Raw genomic sequence first — 20,830 nt, forward strand, 5'->3', positions numbered from 1 at the left:
TCAAGATCACAGCTCTGTCTATAAAACATCTTCAAGGTCTACATACTTCTACTCATGAAAAGGTTGATACACTCAGGGAACATATTGATAAGCTAGATCTACAGATCAAGCTTGACAAGAACAGGTATATCAGACCTATTTCTGAAAAAGTTGCAGCCATTGAGAAAACTCAAGAGAAGCAACATGCCCAAATTGCTGAGGTCCTGGATAATCAAGCTTCTCAGAAAGGTCAATTGGATGAAATCCAATCTTCAGTTGAACTTCTTCTTTCTCTCTTACTTCCCGATGATGCCAAAAAGGGGGAAAAGGTAGTTAAGTCCAAATGCCCACCTACTCAAGAACTGAAGAAAAAGGATGATAAAGGTGATGACCAGGGAAACTCTGAAAAGAGCAGAGGTCAAAGAAAAGTTCAAGGAAAATCTTCTATTTAGAACAAGTCAAGTTCTGATGATGTGAATGCTCAAAGACTAAATTCAAGTGGTGATAAACAAAGTCTGATGTCAAGTTCTGATATTATGATTCAGTCAGGATCTGAAGACTCTCAGAGGTTTTTGCAAACTCTGAAGTTAAAAGGGAAGCGGACTACTGTTTATTACAAAGATCCTAAAATCCAGACACTTGATGAGATGATAGAAAGAAGATTATTTCTAAAACATAATCCAGGAATGGATTTAGAAACTCTCAAGGAGGAAGAAGCTAGATTTGCTGCTGAGAAGACAAATCCTAAGTCTAAAGCTTCTGATGCAAAGAAACCTCCAAGGCCTAAGGAAAAAGGCATTGTAATCAAGGAAAAGTCAAATTCTGAAACTTCAAAGTTCAAGACTAGATCACAGACTGAGAGTGATCCCAAAGCCAAAGGGAAAGGAAAAATTTATGAACCAACCAAGTCACTGGACTTGAAAACTTCTCAAGATCTGATGAAACCAGTATGTAAAATGGTTCAAGTGATGATAATTTTGTTGAAGATGAAACTGTTCAAATTCTGAAAAGGAGAAAGATAAATGAAGATTCCAAAACAACCTCTGACACTGCTCAAGTTGTTGTTCAGAATAAAGGACAGGAAGGTACAGAAGAAACAACAAATTCTGATCAAGCTATCAAGACATCAACTACTAACAATTCTCAAGTTGATTTGGATAAAATGACAATTGCTGATAAGAAGAAGCTGTTATGGAAGAAAGCTACTCTAGTTGAACCAAAATCCAATCTTATGATTAATCAACTTGCTACATTTGGGTTGAGAGCCAATCAACCTAGAGATAGAGCTGGATTAGATTTCGACGAAGAGAAGATTCAAACAGGAGTAGAGGTTACTCTAAGAGATCCTTTCATGTTGACAGATAAATCATATGAACAAATTAAACAAAGGCACCTTGACAAGGTGTTGTCTGCTCAAGTTATGATAGATGCTCATGATAAGGAGAATCTAAAAGAGAAATTGATCTTATTTCTCAATGATGGAAGGACTCATAGATTAGCTGATACTGATGTACTAAAGAAGTCTACCAGAGAACTTCAACATATTCACTATCTTCTGGAAGTAAAATCTGATGTTACAAGAAGATGGGCAGAATACATTTTGAAGGCTATAAGAGATCTATTCAGAATCTCTGGTATAAAGACTTGTCATTACAGTCCAAAATACTTGCTAATCAGGAAGCTCAGACTGCTCTGCTCCAACAGTTGGTGGCTGCTCAACTCCCTTCCACTCAATAACTTGATGCTAACAAAAAGGGGGAGAAAGGTTCATCAAGTGAGGGGGAGAAACAGCTCAACATTCAAGTCAGCAAAGTAATTATGCCAGCAATTGCTTTTACTAAGCCACCAGCTATGGATAACATTGATCTCATCAATATAGCAGCAACAAAACTGGAATCAAATGACAAACTGCCAAAGATTGATGTAGCTGCAGCTGAGAAGGAACTAGATGAAAAATGGAAGAAGATTGATGCTGATATTCAGAAGAAATTTGGTCAGCTACAGAAGCCAGACAAGACCTTTCATCACCATTCTCAAGTCAAACATATCTCAGTGAATGAAATGAGTCTAGGTAGCCTGGAAAAAGGCCAAACCTCTTGCATCAAATCTCCAAAAGCTAATCTAACCTTGAAGCCCAAAGAAAACTACTCTAAGTTCTCAGAAAAAAATCCTATGGATCTTTTGTTTGAGACACCTAGGCCAGATGAGAAGCTGTTGGCTAGGTCAATTACATTTTTCAAAGATCCAACTAATTTAGCACTTAAAAGAAGGATTGCCAAAATCTACAGAAATGGAAAGGAAATCTGTGTGGTGGCTGCACCCTCAGTTTGTAGAAGCTAAGAAGGAAGAGAAGGAAAGAATCAGGCAAGAAAAGAAGCAAGCTGCCTTAGATGCTAAGAAGCTCAAACAAAAGAAGGAGCAAGCTGCTATCTTGGCCAAACTTCAAACTGTGAAGACTACAACTGAGATTTGTGCACAACCATCTATGATTACTGGACCTCAAGATCAGAAAATGCATCAGGAACCACAACAGAAAAGAAGATTCAGATACAAGCTCCATTCCAAAAGAAAATTGGACTTTAGTGATGAGGAAATGGAAGACTACATTCCCAAAAAGTCTACAACTACAACTCAGACATCCAAGCCCTCAGTGGTACATGAAGAATTCAAGGTGGATCTAACTAAGAATTTTCATGGTGAGCCTATAATTCCAAAGGATGAGCCAATGGACTGGGATAGTTTGCCAATTCCTGAACTAAATTTACCTATTTTCAACAAGCCAAAGAAAACAAAGATAAGAGCAACTAAGAAAAGCAAGCTTGTAACTCTCAGAACCAAGACCTTAACCAAATCTAAATCTAAAGTCAACAAGGAAGATATTTTATATATCTGTGATATCAAGGAGTTTTTAGATTTACATCTCTACTTGAATGAACTGGAAGAAGTAAGAGGAATTGATGCTCACAGACATCTTCCTGAAAGATTGGTGTTCAAGTACAAGGCATGGAAAGAAATCACATGGCCCTTTCACATGATTCTAGAAGAAAGCTGTTCTGTACAATTAAAGATCTACTCATCTTTCAAAAAGAACTTTGGATTTAATGTGACTGCAAGGAGATTGGTTCTAAAGAAGATTGAAGGGCTAAGGAGTAATAAAGCTATAGATGCACTTCCTAAAACTCTATCAATTCCCTTCACAGGAAAGAGAGTGCATTTGAGGCCTTATTGGCTGATGGAATTCATGGATGATAAGGGAGTAGAAGATTCTTCAGACTGGATGACTAATTGAGTATCTCTAGCCGTGAGACTCTATTGGAAATGCAAGAAATGCTGGATCTATCTGATGCTGATGAACTTGAATTCCATAGACAGCTCCAGAATCAAATAGAGTAAAACAACAGGAAGCTTGGGAAGAAATCCAGACAATCAAGGAAATAGAATCATCTGCTCAGGCTAGAGGAGCACCTTGAAAATGATTGTGAGAACTCTTTGTACACTTTGCCTTGCTCAATTTTCAATAAAATTTGTAGCACTTATCAGTTTTATCTACTATCTTTAAATCTGTATTGTTAGGGTGTTTTGTTATCATCAAGTTTCTCTTAATTTATGGCTACAATTCCAGTAGACATAAATTGGGGGAGACTGTTAGGAATATGTTGTGAACTTGATGATAAGTTAAACAAAACACCTTAATAGATTTAACTTAGTGAATTTTGTAGCACTCGACGAATGATCTAATATAGTGCCGACGGATGACAAATTGGCATCCATTGAGTGAGTAGCTTATATAATAAATAAGTACTATAGCACATTTCTACAAACAACATGTATTATTCAAGTAGATTGCTTAGGGTTCTGTAAGTCATGTTGAGTACAAAATTGATATGCAGAATAGGTTGATTATTTGTAAATATGAGATGTCTTGTAATTCTGTATAAGTGAAATAGAGTCAAGTGGCAGATAGACTCCCGACGGATGATCTACAAGACTCCCGACGGATGATCAACAAAGCTCCCGACGGATGAAAAACATAGTCCCCACAGATGATCAAATTCAAATAGCTGTTGATAGTGACAACACAGTCACATGCGTTCGGTGTTTGTAAAAGGAATGTGGCAGCCTGTTAAGTAGGATTTCGAGAACAAAGAAGCATTACCATTTCCATGTAATTGTGAAGATATTCAAAGATGCTGGAATAGAGTAATGAAGTAGCATGGAGTTAGACTAGATATGTTTTGTTTTATTATCTTGTCTTATTGTCATGTAAACTTGGTGATATATAAACCAAGTGTAGCAAGTAGAACAATTAACAAAGTAGTAAGCTTATTTTCAGAGAAACATACCAAGCTGTATTATGTAAGCATTTCTATGTAGTTTAGTTGTTCAAACTTGTAAGCAGCTGTGAGCTATTCAAAGCTTCACAGAGTTCTCAATTTGATATATATATGTGTGTGTGTATGATGAATATTTTCAAATCCACCAGAAAGTTTTAAAAGATTGTGTTTTTATTACTTAGTGTTTTGATTTATGTCACTTTTTTATTCCGCACCATTGCTAATCAAACACTGTTATATTTATCAAGTTAGAACATTCTTTAAATTTGGAAAAGTAGCTAGAATTACATTCAACCCCCCTTCTATAATTCTTGTTGTATTGTTAGGAAATAACAAAAACGATTCAATCAATATTAGGCATAAACCCTAGAAATCGAATTCATCTATTCATGTATCGTTTGTTCAATTAAATAGCATGAATCAACTGTAAACATCACAAGGAAGCTATATCAATCATTAAATCATCTTAATAAACCTAGAATCAAAAAGTACCAAATCGGGTATAAACCCTAGAATTCAAAATTGAAAAATAACGCATCAAAAAATGAAATTAACACCAGGAATCGAAAGAACAGATCAAGGGGATCAGTTTTGATACTCACATCGATCGATTTGATACAGAAATAATTCCAAACTCACTGCTTGATTGTTCGACCCGACCCTGGAATACCCGACCCGAAAACAGAGGATTGTTGATAATTTTCTGATTTTTAGTAATTAATTAATAATAATTAAATAAAATTAGGCTATTTATAGTAGGTAAAATAATACTCCTAATTAAAATTAAGGCCCTAAATATACATCTTGTAAAATTAATTGGCCCCTAATTTTATAATTTTTGAGTATTAAATTTTAATTTTAAAATAATTAATATATATAATATATATGCGAAAAATTCCCAAAAATTGTGAATAATTCAAAAATGAAAAGAAATGGTATAAATGAAAGTCCTATAATTTTATAAAAATAAAAATGTGATTTTTGTGGGGTTTTTAACATCCAATGGGGCCCGAAAAAGTCATTTTTCGCGAAAGAGAAAATTTATAAAATATCTAAATATTCAGAATAATGCGATGGTACAAGTTGTTCTAAGAAAAATAAGGCCAATTAATTTATTTAAAATATCAGCTATTAAAACATAGTTCGGGTTGTATAACTTTTGACACAAAGGCTTTAAATGCGAAATAAAATATCTGAAAAATACCCTGAAAATACCCGGACAATATAGAATACACATAGCACGTAACCATTAGGGTTTTATAACTAAATACACATAAATGGTATAATAAGACACATAATTTATATTTATAATGATATAATACAAGCGTAATTTCCCATTTGTTACATCTTTCCCTTTTAATAGGATTCTGTCCTCAGAATCTCACTAAGAAGATAACTGGGGTTACTTTTCCAACATCTCACCTTCAAGTTCCCAGGTTGACTCTTCAACCATCGGGTTTCTCCACAAAACTCGTACTAAAGGTAGCGACTTATTTCTCAATACTCTCTCTTGTCGATCTAGAATTCTTATTGGTTGTTCTATATAAGAAAAATCAGGTTGAATCTCTATCGGCTCATACTCTATTATATGTCTAGAATCAGGATTATATCTCTTAAGCATTGACACGTGAAACACATTATGGATATGCTGCATGTAGAGATGTACAAAAGGCCTACCGGGTCGAGCTTTGACCGGGACTTAAAAAGCCCGGGCTTTGACCGGACACGGCTTTTCGGGCTTTGACTTTGACCAGGCCGGGCCGGGCTTTCCGAAAATGTCAGAGCCCGTTTGGGCCCGATCGGATCGGGCCGATCTTTTTCTAATTTAAATCAGATCGAGTTTTATTAGAGATTCCGAAGACTACATATGTTAGCAACTAGATCATGGTTTAAATGTAATAGTTTACATGGAATATTTTATAAAAACATTACTTTGTTGGAAACATTTAAGTTCGGAAAAAAATAAACATGTTTATAGAATAATATGTTTTATCATTGTTATCCAAATATGTATAGTGTACTTACTATATCTTCTTTTATTATTTATGCAATAAAGTACATAAATAATATTATTAATCACAAATATGTAAATATATATATGTATTTAAATTATTATGTATATTTATTGTAAATGTGAATTCATAAATATAGAAGAAAATATCTTAGAATAATCAGATTTTAACCGGTTTTTTTGGGCTTTTAATCGGGCCGGGTCGGGCCAAAGCCCAGGCTTTTAACCGGGCCGGGCCGGGCCAGGCTTTGCCTAAAAATATAGTGTCCGTCAAGGCCCTAAGCCCGGGCCGGGACCGGGCCAGGCTTTGATTGGGCCGGGCTTGACCGGGCTTTGACCGGATCGGGCCGGGCCAGATTTTTGGGCCTGGACTTTTTGTGCATCTCTAGCTGCATGTGGGGTGGTAAAGCTAACTCGTACGTAACTTTTCCGATTTTCTTCAAGATTTCAAATGGACCAACATATCGTGGCTTCAATTTACCCTTATTTCCAAATCTGGTTAATCCTTTCCATGGCGATATCTTGAGTAATACATACTCTCCTTCTTGGTAGTCCTTATCTTTATATTTGCGCTGATGATGTTGCACTGCTTTGAGTCGCTTTCGGATAAGTTCTATCTTCTGCTTGGTTTGCTGAATTAATTATGGACCCAAAATTTTGCGTTCTCCAACTTCATCCTAATGAACAGGTGATCTGCATTTTCTTCCATATTAAGCTTCATAAGGTGGCATTTCAATGCTCGCGTGATAGCTGTTGTTGTAAGAAAATTCTACTAGTGGTAAATGCTCTTCCCAGCTACCTTCAAAGTCAATTACGCATACTCGTAACATATCTTTAATTATTTTGATAGTTCTTTCACTTTGTCCGTCTATTTGTGGATGATAAGCGGTACTCATATTCAATTTGGTTCCAAGGCATTCTTGAAATTGTCTCCAAAATCTTGAATTGAAACGTGGATCTCGATCAGATAAAATAGATACTGGAACTCCATGTCGCATCACAATCTCCTTGAGATACAAGTGCACTAACTTGTCGATTGAAAATCTTTAGTTGATTGGTAGAAAATGTGTTGACTTCATTAGTCTGTCGATAATCACCCAAATTATGTCATGATTCGCTCCGGTCCTTGGAAGTCCTACCACAAATCCATCGCTAAATGTTCCCATTTCCATTCTGGAATATCCAGTGGTTGTAGTAATCCGCTTGGACGTTATTGTTCTGCTTTGACTCGCTGGAACGTGTAGCATTTACTTACCCACTCCGCTATTTCTTTCTTCATGTTTGGCCAAAAAAACTTTTCTTTCAGATCTCGATACATTTTTATGCTTTCAGGATGTATGGAATATCTTGAGTTGTAAGCATCTCGTAATATCTCTTCTTTCAGTTCTGGACATTAGCTATCCAGATTCTTGATGAAAAGCGTAAAATTCCTTCATTATCATTCTGAGTTGTGATTTCTTCTCCAGTTAAATTGTCGTCATCTTGACTCATCACTTCCTCTTGGCATCTTCGAATATTTTCCAATAATTCTGGCTGGAATGTCATTGCATGAATAACTTCGGTGGATTCATTTGGAATACGAATCTCAATTTCCAACTTTTCGAATTCTCTGACTAATTTTTCTGAAGAAGTCAATATATTCAATCATTCTTTCCGGCTTAATGCATCTGCCATGACATTCATTTTTCCTGGATGATAGCTAATTGTAACATTATAGTCTTTAATTAACTCTAGCCATTGTCGTTGTCTCATGTTAAGTTCCTTCTGCGTAAAGATATATTTTAAACTCTTATAATCCGTGTAAATTTCATATTTCTCACCATAAAGATAGTGTCTCTACAGTTTCAGTGCAAACACGATTGTTTCTAATTCCTGATCATGCGTAGGATATTTCTATTCATGAGGTTGTATAGAAGCATATGCGATTATGTTACCAAACCTGTAACGCCCTCGATATGAAGCGTTGCTGTAAATGACAAAATCTCCTTGCTCATCTGGTAACACAAGTACCGGTGCAGTTACTAATCGATTCTTTAGTTCTTGGAAGCTCTCTTCACACTTGTCATCCCATACGAACTTTTCATTCTTTCAAGTTAACTTGGTTAGTGGCGTAGCTATTCTTGCAAAATCTTTGACAAATCTTCTGTAATAATCTGCAAATCTCAAGAAACTTCTGACTTCTATCGGTGTCTTTGGCCTCTCCCAAGAAATCCCAATTCAATACAGCTTCAGTCTTGGCTGGATCAACTTTAATTCCTTCCATGATGATGATATAGCCCTGAAATTGCACTTCTTTCCACCAAAATTTGCATTTCCAAAAAAATGCATAAAGCTGTTCCTTTCTTAAAATTTCCAAAGCAATCCTTAAAAGCTCGGCATGTTCTTCTTCCGTCTTCGAGTAAATCAAGATATCATCAATAAATACAATCACAAACTTGTCCAAGTACCTCTTGAATACCCTGTTCATTAAATCCATGAACGCTGCAGGTGCGTTGGTCAGACCAAATATCATTACGAGAAATTCATAATGTCCGTATCTGGTATGAAAAGCAGTCTTAGGAATATCTTCAGTCTTGATCTTCAATTGATGGTATCCCGACCTTAAGTCTATCTTGGAAAACTATATGGCTCCTTTCAGTTGATCAAATAAATCATTGATCCACGACAACTGATATTTATTCTTGATAGTTAGCTTATTTAGTTCACGATAATCGATACATAGTCGCATGCTGCCGTCTTTCTTCTTCACAAAAAATACCGGTGCACCCCATGGGGATACACTAGGTCTTATAATTCCTCTGTCCAGAAGATCTTATAATTGCGTTGATAATTCCTTTTATTTCAACTAGTACCATCCGATATGGAGCTTTTGAAACTAGTTCCGTACCTGGTGCTAAATCGATAGTAAACTCAATATCTCGATCCGGTGGTGATCCTGGAAGTTCATCTGGGAAAAATGTCAGGAAATTCACATACAACTAGAATGTCTTCTATCTTGGGACTTTCCTTCTTGGTATCCAATACATAAGCTATATACACTTCACATCCTTGTTGTAACAATCGTTTGGTCTGCATCATTGTCAGGAATTTCTTTTGCTATTTCTCGCCTCTAAATATTATTGTTGTATTTTCCGCAGTTCGTAATTTCACTTTTTTATTCGCAAAATCGATCTAAGTATTATGACAAGCTAAATAATCTATCCCTAAAATAACATCAAACTCTCCTAAATTGAAAGGAATCAAGTCCACAGAGAAATGATGTCTGGCTATATCGATATCGCACTCGGGACATACTCTCCTAACTTGAAAGGAATCAAGTCCACAGAAAACTTGATCGTCATTCGCTAATTTTATAATTAACGTCTCGCCCAACCGTTGAATTTCGCAACATATCTTATCAATGAATTCTTCAGAAATAAAAGATCTCGTAGCTCCAGAATCAATCAATACTTTTGCATTTACTGAATTCACAGAAAGCGTACCTGCAATCATACTAGGACTCTGCACAGCTTCCTTCATTGTCATATTCAAAGTTCTCACTTTGGACTGATTGTGCTATGGTGGCGAAGGTAGTTCCAATACTTTCGGAACACTAGAGGCCATAGCTGGTCCTCTGCAATCCCTGGCAACATGTTCTTTCTTTCCACATTGGAAACAAGTAACCTCTGTTCTTTCTGCTGGACATTCGTTAGAGTAGTGCCCTTTCTGTTTGCATCCGAAGCATGTCACATTTGCCTTAATATAGACGCACGTATGTTTCTGACCACATGTTTTGCAGTACGACAGTGAGGGTCTAATAACGCCTTGCTGGTTAGGAGCTTGGAAATGATTACCTGCTCTCTGATTGCCCTGTCCTGTCCTTTTGAAATTCATATTTGTCCGGGCTTGAAATCCCGGTTTCCTATTGGAACGGTTCTGAAAATTTCCTTGTCCCTTTTCCTTTTGGGACCTTTCACTTTCCCCTTCAATAATCATAGCTTTCTGAACCATGGCGGTATAAGTTGCCAATTCAAAAACTGCAACTCGGCTGTGAATCGATGGATGTAATCCCTGTTGGAATCTCTTGGCCCATTTCTCTTCAGTATCAACCTGCTCCAGTAGAAACCTAGCCAATTTAGTAAACTTGGCTTCATATTCAGTCACCGATATATTCCCTTGCTTCAATTCCAAGAACTGGATTTCCATCTGATTCTTCATATAGCGAGGAAAATACTTCTCCAGAAATAATTCAGTAAACCTATCCCAGGTCATAACGTCTTCATCTTCTAAAGTTTTCCTAGATTCCCACCAATAATTTACTTCTCCTTTCAGGAAATAACTAGCAAAATCAGTTTTTTGGTCCTCACCCACTTTCACAAGTGCAAACGCTTTCTCCATTTCTTTCAACCAAGCCCTAGCCTTAGTAGTATCCGCTGTACCTTCAAACTCTGGAGGCTTAACTGACTGAAACTGCTTAAAGGTAACAACAGGCACAACTGGTGGAAGCTGAGGTTCGGGACGAGGTGGCTGTTGTAACATCTGTTGCTGAATCTGTTGTTGTTGTTGCTGCATCTGCTGCTGCATCATTACCATCTGTTGTTGCATCAGATGGAACATTTGGTTCATAGTATCAAAATTATGACCCTCAAAGTTGCTGTTAGAGGTTTCAGTTCTGGTTTTTCTTTTTGCTGCCATTTTTCTGAAAATAAGTGATTCTTTTTAATAATTTATTAAATAGTTAATAATAGATAAAAAATAATTTATTTGATATTAAAATAGGAAATTTAAACAATAGATAATAGAAAGAAAATAATTTTACTAATATTAAAACAAGAAATTTAAATGATTTGAAATTTAAACAATCAGGTGAAGTGATTTTATAATTTGAAATGAAAATGATGGTACACTGTTTTAAATTAAACATAATTTAAAATATAGAACTGTAAAATGATAAAATGAATGTAAATGCTGTAAAAACTGGAATTTAAATAAATGAAAAGAAAAAGTTAAAAAGTTTATTTTATATATATGACACCAGCCTCAGGTGTAAGTGCTTGGTACAAAAAGTCAAAGTCAGATCTGCCATGGCTACTGCTGATACAAGTCAAAAGTAGATACTACAGACATACATAACTAACCACACTATACTATACTGCATATATCTACATTTGTCACATATAACACAACATTAGTCTCATACTTTCAACCATCAAAACCCTGGTGAAATACACCTCAACTCATCACAGAGTATCTCGATAACCGACTGTGCCAAACGGGTAGCTCTATGAAACTCTGCATAAGAATATGGCCCATCATGCATCAAAGCATCTAACTCAAGGGTGGCACTATATAATGTCGACTGAAGCCTCTGCTTCATCATGTAGTCTGGCTGAAGTGCATCTAACGGTCCTCTATCTCTCTGATCAAACAAACTCATGATCTCCATGCACTGAGATCTCCAATACTCAACATCCTCTCTCGCAACACTGTACTCATGATACAGTATCATATGTGGTGCTGCAACCTGTCCCACAGACTTCTGTGATGGAACTCTAGGTATCCCTGCCATGCCCTATTGTGGTAAACCCAACTGTAATCCCCCGTCGTGCTCATCCATCCCCTCAACTGGGGCCATCTGAAATACCTCTGGCTCTGGAGCATACACAGGAAAAGGAGGTAACACTGCTGGTGGAATCTCTGGCTTAATCTCTGGAATAAACTGATACTCTATCGGAAGTGGAGGTGGAAGCATCGGCTCAAATAACCCTAATAGATCAAACATCTCTACTGGATCTAGTATATGCTCTATAGCTGGTGGTGCTGGCTCCTAAGGTAGTGGCGGTGGTGGTAGAAGTGGCGGAAATACCTGTGCTGATACTGGCGGAATAGCTGGTGCGGCTGGTCCGATAACAGTCCTATCGGAAGATCCTGATGATGCCATCTGACAATACCACAAGGAAAGAAAAAGGTCACTTAGCAATCCTGAAACTTATATCTTTCTAATCTAGACCTATCTAAATCCTAACACTCATATTCATATCTTATGTGATCTCCCTATCTTATCTTAATCATAATGTTCTTGTTTTCAAGGACCTAACCTACAGCTCGGATGCCAAACCTGTAACGCCCTCCAGACCCGGGGTATAAGTCTGGGGGTTAGTAGCTAATCACCAAACCTGTACAACCTGTTTAATAATTAAACATATATATATATATACCCCTTTAACACTAACCAGGATCTTTTTAGGTTAAAGTATGAAAACAAGAACCACATTCTAACTTTATTACAAACCCAATTTAAAATCTTACCAACTCTCTTTATTACAAACCATTATCTAACAAGTTTTAACAACAAATTTTCTTTATTAATCAAACACATACATCAAATATCTACACTACACCTGGTCAGGCAACTCAAAGCTTTCCTCCTGAATTGGGATTAATACCTTTGGTATGAGAAGGTCCCGCAGCTTGACTCGTTTCTTTACCACTCGACTCCTGATAGGTTTTATTTTTCCTCTTAACTGAAAACAATAAGGTGAATAACAACAAACATGGGGTGAGCCATAAGTTGCTCAACAAGTCCGCAATATATAAACAATGTTATAATAAGCTAAATGAGCCGGTAATCTGGTTACATCTACAAAGATATAACCTCACGAGAAAAAAACGAAGGCCACTATCGGCGAACATCAAACAAACTAAACTGGACACAAGTTCGCACCTATATCCTGCTGATCATCCAGGATACAATGCAGATCCATACCTCAATGTATATATCCATTCAGGTACCCAGGCTGTACGACCCAACACAAGGATCCGGTTAATTCCCGGTCCTTAGGATCAAGTGTAAACCTGATCTCAATCGTCACCATCCATTCAATAGAGGAGCAAATGGAACAAATCGTTATGCTTTGATATATTCTAATACCAGAATATATCAAAATATATGTATATGCATATAACTATTGGAATATGAATAGAGGATTCAACGAATTAGGAGAAATCAGGAATCGAAATGAAATAAGAACTAAGGAATAATAATTGTGTATCAGTATTTGTGAACATGAATCATAAGTGTGCAATTATGATAAGGATCTGAAGTAATTTCACTATTCTTAAATTAGAATCGGGGAAAAACCTGCCTTTCACGCGATTTACTCCAAGTACTTCACCGTCTTCTATCATCGGCTCGACTCGCCTTGTTGGCTTTTCTTTTATCAAAGAAATAGACTTATTTAGTTATCCAGTATCTCAATCGCGTCTCAAACCGATTTCACATAGCCCTTATCATCTACCCATATGTGTATTACTAACTCTTACATTAATTATTAGCAAATAAGACTCTATTAACCACATAATTCACATAACACATAAGTTCACATAGTCATTCTAGGTTTAAAATAATTTTAAGAATCAAAATTGACTCGCTATTCGCTTAACTGAATAATATCTGACTCGTTTTCTATTTTTCGGAATTTATTGGACTCGTCTCTACACGCACTAAGGCTTACAAGTAATTAAATATTGAAAGTCAATTAGTTTCTAAAAGAAATTAGAATTTAGTTCTATTTTTAATGAAAATAGATCATTTTTCTGAGTCAAAGGGCTTTCGTTTCGCTCAAATCGGATAAACGAATCAATTATTATTCGATAAATACAGATAAATCAATTTATTATTTAATATAAATGTAAGTCATATGTCATAGACCTATTTGTATATTCGAGGATTCAACTCAACTCAAATAAGAATGTAATAAGTAAATAGTGGATCGACCGTCAGAGAGATCTCGCAAAGTAATATCTGTCAAAGGATTCAGAAACAAGGTTCATCTACAGACTTGAGGAGTTAATTCACTGGAAGAAGTTCAAGAAGTTGATCATGCCTCAGTGATATAAATCAAGATCGTGGATTTAATCAAGTGACAGAGATCTCGTCAGGGTATCAATAAATTACAAGGATTTAATCTGAAGAAAATCAAAGTGTCAGAGTCAAGACATGAAGAAACGTCACGGAAGTTAGTCACTCATGAACCAGACAGTACATCGAGTGTCAACGTTGAAGTGGTGGAATTGATTCATAATTTTCAGTGATTTTCGGAAGATTTGCAGAAGAATGGTTGCTGCTCAAGACTAGAATTAATTCTCTATTAATTAATTAATTCATCTAATTTAATTAAGAAAATAAATTATATCTGTGAAGAATAATTTATTTATTAATTGAATTAATTGATTAATTAATTCTGATTTAATTCTAGGAATTTTAGGAATTTTCAGAAGTTTAATTGGATTAAATTTAAGCTTTAAATCAGCAAGACAATTGAAAATGAACTAGCATGACAATCAGGATTGTCATACCGATTGTCATGCTAGGCCATTTTACATTGTCATACCGAAAGTTATATCAGGAGGGTGATTGTCTTGCTAGTTCATTCTGATTGTCTTGCTAGTTCATTCAGATTGTCTTGCTAGTTCATTCAATTGTCCTACCGAAAGTCATACAAGCTTAAAGGATTGTCATTCCAATTCAATTAACTCAGCTGTTGATAAATAGAAGCAGAAGTCATTTTAACAAAAAAAGAGAAGACAAGAACAAAGAGCAGCCGCCTCTGAAAAATATAACATCCTTCATCTGCTTTATTCAAGATCATAATTTCTAGATTGTAATGTTAAATCTAATCCACTAGAAATCTTTATCTTGTTCTTGTATATCAATCTAGCGGATTAAAATCCCTAGAACTTAATCTCAAATCGCGTTTAGCATTTGATTCTAATTATTGCAAAAATAGAAAAAGTTCATGTCGAATTTATTCTAAATTTGTGATAATTGATTTGAGATTAATACCTTGTAATCGATACAGTTGTTGTAACACCTTTCAAGTTTAATAATATTTTTATTTAACTTGAATTTTGTTTCACATTTTTTATTCCGCATTTTATTCGATTATTTGGTAACGTTTGTATTCAACCCCCCCTTCTACAAACGCATTGGGACCTAACAATTGGTATCAGAGCCTTCTGATTAACGAACAAATCAAGATCCTAGACTTTTGTGATTTTTCAACTCCTTGAATTTTTATTCATTCAAAAATTCATAATGACTTCACATAAAGTTGGAACCGTTAAAATTCCACAATTTGATAAAGAGAATTATATCATGTGGAAGAAGAAGATGCTATTATTTTTACAAGTTGCAAATCCCAAATATTCAAACTTGTTAAAGAAGGGTATAAAAACTCCGATGATTATTGAACCGGAGGTAATAATAGATGGTGTGGTGACTACTGAAGCTAGAACCTATCCAAAAGAGCCTGAAGATTTTACTCCTGCTGAGAAGGAAGAAGCCTCCTTGGATGCCAGCCTTCAATTAATATTAATTGATTCCCTTGATCCCTTGATGAACAGACATGTGATGAACTGTAAAAATTCTAAACACATGTGGGAAACTATTGAGGTAATTAATGAAGGCACAGAGGAAGTTAGGGAGAACAAGTTGGAAATCCTAACCTCTGAATATGAACATTTCAAATCAAATCCAGGAGAAGGAATTACTGAAGTGTTTGAGAGGTACAATGCGTTGATCAACAACCTGAACATCAATGGAAAGTATTATTCAATCAGGGAGGTCAACAAAAAGTTCCTTTTAACACTGCCAGCTCATCTTGAACATAGAATCACTGCCATTAGAGAAGCTAGAGATCTGAGTGAGATTTCTTTGGACAGGCTCTATGGAGTGTTAAAAACTTATGAGTTGGAGCAGATTCAACAGAAGGAAGTCTACGGGAAGGATAGAATGGTCAGCACATCTACTGCACTTGTAGCTGAAGGTCAACAACAACAACAATCTCAACAGTTAGAGAGAATGGTACAGTTTTCCAAGGCTGAGGAAAATGAGTTAGTAGCAGAATATGATCCTCCTACTACAAATCAATCAAGTGATGATTTTTATTCCTTGGAAGAGCTGGAGCAATTGGAAGACGAGTCAATGGCCCAAATTGTCAAGAGATTCTCCCATGTCAGATTCAAGAGGAATCCCAAGCTTAAGTACAAGTCCAACTACAACAAATTCCAGAAAGGTGGATCTTCATCCTCTAACACCAGCAGTGGTGGATACAAAACAGGGATGGTTGATCGGAGCACCATCAGATGCTATAACTGCAATGAGTTGGGACACTTTGCCACAGAATGTAGAAAGCCAAAGCAAGTAAGAAAGAACTCTGAAAGGGCTTATCTGGCAAAGGGAAGAAGCTGGGATGATACTGACAGTGAAGATGAAGATGAAGGAAATCTTGCTCTTATGGCTATTGATGGAAAAGCTTCATCGTCAAGAATAGAGGTAAAACTTTCTGATGCTGAAATGGTTTATCATCTAAGAGGTAACTTAGATTGTGCACGTCGTGATAATGAACTGTTAAGTTTACAGATCACAGACCTTGAGAAAGAGGTCAATGAATTAAGACTTGTGCACATTAATCAAGACAAATTAAAAGAACAGGTATCTTTTCTAGAGAATAGAGTTGACTGTTATAGAAAACTCGAAACTATTCTCAAAGACAAGATCACCGGTCTTGAGACTAAGGTTAGAGCCTACTTCAATTCTTGTTCGAAGGCTAAAGAGTTCTACAGTAAGCAAGCTGTTAATCAAACATCTGGAATAGGTTATGATTACAATGCTGCTATTGGAGAATTAGGCATAAACTCCCCTCCCCATGTCTGTGCTAAAGGGAGGGAAGTACCACATGTGCTTAAGGGTGTTAATGAACCCCTCTATAAAGCATCAATTGCTGAACCATTTGATGCGACCTCTTCTGTTATTCAAGAAGAAATACGTGCTGAAGATCATGCTTATGAGAAGATTGTTTCCAAGTCAAGTGAGTCGAAAGTTCCAGTCAAAGTTGTGAAAGCAACTGAGACTAACTCAGACACACATGAGTTGGATAACAATAATGCCATGTCTACCATGCATAAATTGCCTGCTGTTAATCACTCTCATAAAGCATGTGGTGTTGCTAATTGTATGTCTTGTGCTTTTAATATGATGTATGCTTATTTTAATGGTAAGTATGTGTCTAGTGATAAGACTACTCCTCGTCAGCATGTGAATAACAAGAAGCATGATAGGTCTAAGACTGCTAGTCCTTCTAAGGCTAGAAAGGAGACATTTGTGCCTAAGCTTAAACAGAAATTTGTTAAGGCTGTTTACAAGGTCAAATGTTCAGTCATTGAGAATGTTGAGATCGTTAAAATTAAAAATGTTGTTTTGTCTGACAAAGGACAGTTCTACAAGTATGCCGGGCCCAACCAAGTTTGGGTTCCGAAGAAGGTCTAATCCATTTGAAGTGCAGGGCATTAAACAGGTATAACCGGTAGTGTGGAGTCTTGACAGTGGATCATCAAGACATATGACCGGAGATAGAGCCCTGCTATCAAATGTGGTTGAGAAAGCTGGCCCCCTGGTTACCTTTGGAGATAACAGCAAAGGTTTATCTGAGGGATATGGCTGTTTGCAAGCTGGGAATGTTATCATTGTAATTTTGTATATTGTGCTAGGTTATTATCAGGAAGCAGTATCTAACATATAGCACCAGTGACGAGACTTGAGAATATTACGACATATCAGGCACCTGCTGCACATTACACTTGGAATTGTACTCTAGTAAGATGTGTACAAGTGTACTCCTGGTTGGTGAGTCAAAAGAGGAAGTCAATGCACCACAGTTCATGGACTTTGCAGCTGCAGATCTATTGGACTATGCAATCTCTTCTTCACAATCTCACTTCAGGTTGGTATGAACTAGTATACTACTCAAGCAATCGTCAAGAACATGGTATGGCACTCTAACAGAAGTTGTAATTTTATATGAACTAGTAGAGTCGTCATATTAATAACTATCTTATCACTAGGCATAAACATATTGTTTTATATGTGCAGTGGTATATTGTTTATGCAATATAACAATTAGTATCTAAAGTACTTGACAAGTATCGGTCAATGATATGTTGTTAACATTATGTTGCAGATATTTGTAAGCTTTTGACATGAATGAGAATTACTTAGACTTTACCCTAAGTGATCAATGTTTTATCAAAAACTCATTCATTTTGAAAAACAAAAATTAAACTTCTTTCTACATTAGTGATTTCTTATTTCATGTAAAATCTTTTGAAATCACTATTGTAAATCATTTTCTCTCTATTACCATATATTCTGTGTTACAGGTTCAGTCTCCAATGACTTTCTTTCATTGACAGTCATGAGGTTGAAAACCCACAACGTCTATCCCAGACTGTAAAGACAAACACAAAAACAGAACCAACCAACACTCTCTTACCACTAAATATAGTATGAATGAGCGTGAGGGAGATAGTGCCTAGTGCACCACATAAAGAAGGTTCTGTAGTCAACCCAGTAGCTCTGTCTCCTACATAGATGAGTAGTATTTAAACCGAGACAACTGCTAGCCCCCATACATCTTCTCAAAAAGATGTAATGGCTGAAAAGGCACAAAAACAGTTACTAGATTCATTCTCTCAACAGGGTGAGTCTATTGAATTTTGCCTGTCGGCCAAGGTATCCGATGTAGTGTCACCACTTCAAATATAATCAATTCTTGATGCACAAGGAGAGGTTACACACATAAAGGATGAGTTGACGGAAACAAGAGTTTCGACCATTTTAAGGTCAGATTCAATTGTTCAAGGTTCGTTAGTGGACCAATTGCCTTTACAGGTGTTAGGAGAGGATACTGATCCAAAAGCCATATGTTAGTGGTCAGTGTCTACCTCCCCAGGCTTAAATCCCCTGGATGCATCTGCGGATAGTGGATCTGACATAGGCGCAGATCGGCAACTTGTTGACAATGATTCAGATATAACCTGATGAGTCACAAGGAAATGTCTTCACAGACATTAGAAGGGAACCTTGATCTTTATGCTAAAATCGTTGGATCATTGTTTACCTTCCCAGAATTCAAATCTGGAACCCTAAAAGGGAAACTAGCAACTTGTAGATTATGACTCAGATTTATCTGACGAGTTTAACAAGGATGGGGATTTGTGAACTCCCATTGCACCACCTGTGACCTCCTTAAGGATGGCTAAGGTGATTTTCCTTGCAGGTATAGCTGATTTTTGGAGCTATGAGAGGAGTGATACACTTGTGAGAATGAGTGTAAACACGAGTGGAGAGAAGAGTGAAACACATGTGAGGTACACTAAAACATAATCACACACTCACAGTGAGGAAGAAAGAGAAACTACTTGTTATTTCTTTTCCAACCAAGTGAAATATGAGAACTCCTTCAGACGACGGCATACATTCCTTCTTTAAGGGGGAGATAAAAGCTTAAGTAATAGTTTGGAGGATTCCTCAACTAAGGGGGAGAAATAGTAGGGAGGAAGAAAAAGATCCTAAAAATGTACACTACACCACACCATTGTTGTTTCTAACTACGGATCCTATTGTACGGGAGAGGTGGTAAACACAAGGTGATTTCCTAGTAAGGGAAGAAGCAGTTAGGGGAGTACCATTGGTTTTTATCTGCGGATCCTATTGTACGGGAGAGGTGGTAAAACGAAGGTGATCTTCTTTAATCAGTTGATTCTCATAGGGGGAGAAGCAAGAGATATGGCCTTCTCAACAGGAAATGTGGTTGTACAAATGAAGATGGAACTACTTGAAGATATGTTCAGTCTAGAGGAACATCTACTTGGAATCTGGAAAATGTTAAATCTCATCCAGAAATTTTCTGCTATTTACTTTGCATGTATGTTTATATCTTTTTCTTATTTGTTAGTTGAGTTATCCTCTAGGTATTTGTGTGTTATTGTCTAACAAACAAATAGGGGGAGATTGTAAGTCATATGTCATAGACCTATTTGTATATTCGAGGATTCAACTCAACTCAAATAAGAATGTAATAAGTAAATAGTGGATCGACCGTCAGAGAGATCTCGCAAAGTAATATCTGTCAAAGGATTCAGAAACAAGGTTCATCTACAGACTTGAGGAGTTAATTCACTGGAAGAAGTTCAAGAAGTTGATCATGCCTCAGTGATATAAATCAAGATCGTGGATTTAATCAAGTGACAGAGATCTCGTCAGGGTATCAATAAATTACAAGGATTTAATCTGAAGAAAATCAAAGTGTCAGAGTCAAGACATGAAGAAACGTCACGGAAGTTAGTCACTCATGAACCAGACAGTACATCGAGTGTCAACGTTGAAGTGGTGGAATTGATTCATAATTTTCAGTGATTTTCGGAAGATTTGCAGAAGAATGGTTGCTGCTCAAGACTAGAATTAATTCTCTATTAATTAATTAATTCATCTAATTTAATTAAGAAAATAAATTATATCTGTGAAGAATAATTTATTTATTAATTGAATTAATTGATTAATTAATTCTGATTTAATTCTAGGAATTTTAGGAATTTTCAGAAGTTTAATTGGATTAAATTTAAGCTTTAAATCAGCAAGACAATTGAAAATGAACTAGCATGACAATCAGGATTGTCATACCGATTG

The 20,830-nt window shown here is 36.3% G+C and overlaps 2 protein-coding genes across 2 annotated transcripts; both read right to left on the bottom strand.

The window, feature by feature from the left end:
* Positions 1–8,404: 8,404 nt before the first annotated feature.
* On the bottom strand, positions 8,405–9,843 carry LOC141714084 (uncharacterized). The gene is made up of 3 exons (XM_074517625.1): positions 9,807–9,843; positions 9,177–9,271; positions 8,405–8,716 (listed from the first exon to the last, which is right to left on the bottom strand). The coding sequence occupies exons 1-3, from the start codon at positions 9,841–9,843 to the stop codon at positions 8,405–8,407; spliced, it is 444 nt and encodes a 147-aa protein (XP_074373726.1).
* A 36-nt stretch (positions 9,844–9,879) lies between these two features.
* On the bottom strand, positions 9,880–10,842 carry LOC141714085 (uncharacterized). Its single transcript, XM_074517626.1, has 2 exons — positions 10,281–10,842; positions 9,880–10,178 (listed from the first exon to the last, which is right to left on the bottom strand). Exons 1-2 carry the CDS (start codon positions 10,840–10,842, stop codon positions 9,880–9,882), a joined length of 861 nt encoding a protein of 286 aa, XP_074373727.1.
* Positions 10,843–20,830: the final 9,988 nt, after the last annotated feature.

Source organism: Apium graveolens, chromosome 3, assembly GCF_009905375.1.
Source record: "Apium graveolens cultivar Ventura chromosome 3, ASM990537v1, whole genome shotgun sequence".
In the NCBI taxonomy this organism is placed as follows: Eukaryota; Viridiplantae; Streptophyta; class Magnoliopsida; order Apiales; family Apiaceae; genus Apium; species Apium graveolens.

Excerpts from the sequence above, each read along its gene's own strand:
- LOC141714084 (XM_074517625.1), bottom strand. The coding sequence starts at position 9,843 with ATGAAGGAAGCTGTGCAGAGTCCTAGTATGATTGCAG. Across the intron at positions 9,272-9,806 it reads GAGTCCTAGTATGATTGCAG|ATGAACTTCCAGGATCACCA; the intron begins GTACGCTTTCTG and ends CATTTTTCCCAG. Across the intron at positions 8,717-9,176 it reads CAAAAGCTCCATATCGGATG|ACGGAAGAAGAACATGCCGA; the intron begins GTACTAGTTGAA and ends ATTTACTCGAAG.
- LOC141714085 (XM_074517626.1), bottom strand. The coding sequence starts at position 10,842 with ATGTTACAACAGCCACCTCGTCCCGAACCTCAGCTTCCACCAGTTGTG. Across the intron at positions 10,179-10,280 it reads TATGATTATTGAAGGGGAAA|GACAGGGCAATCAGAGAGCA; the intron begins GTGAAAGGTCCC and ends TCAAAAGGACAG.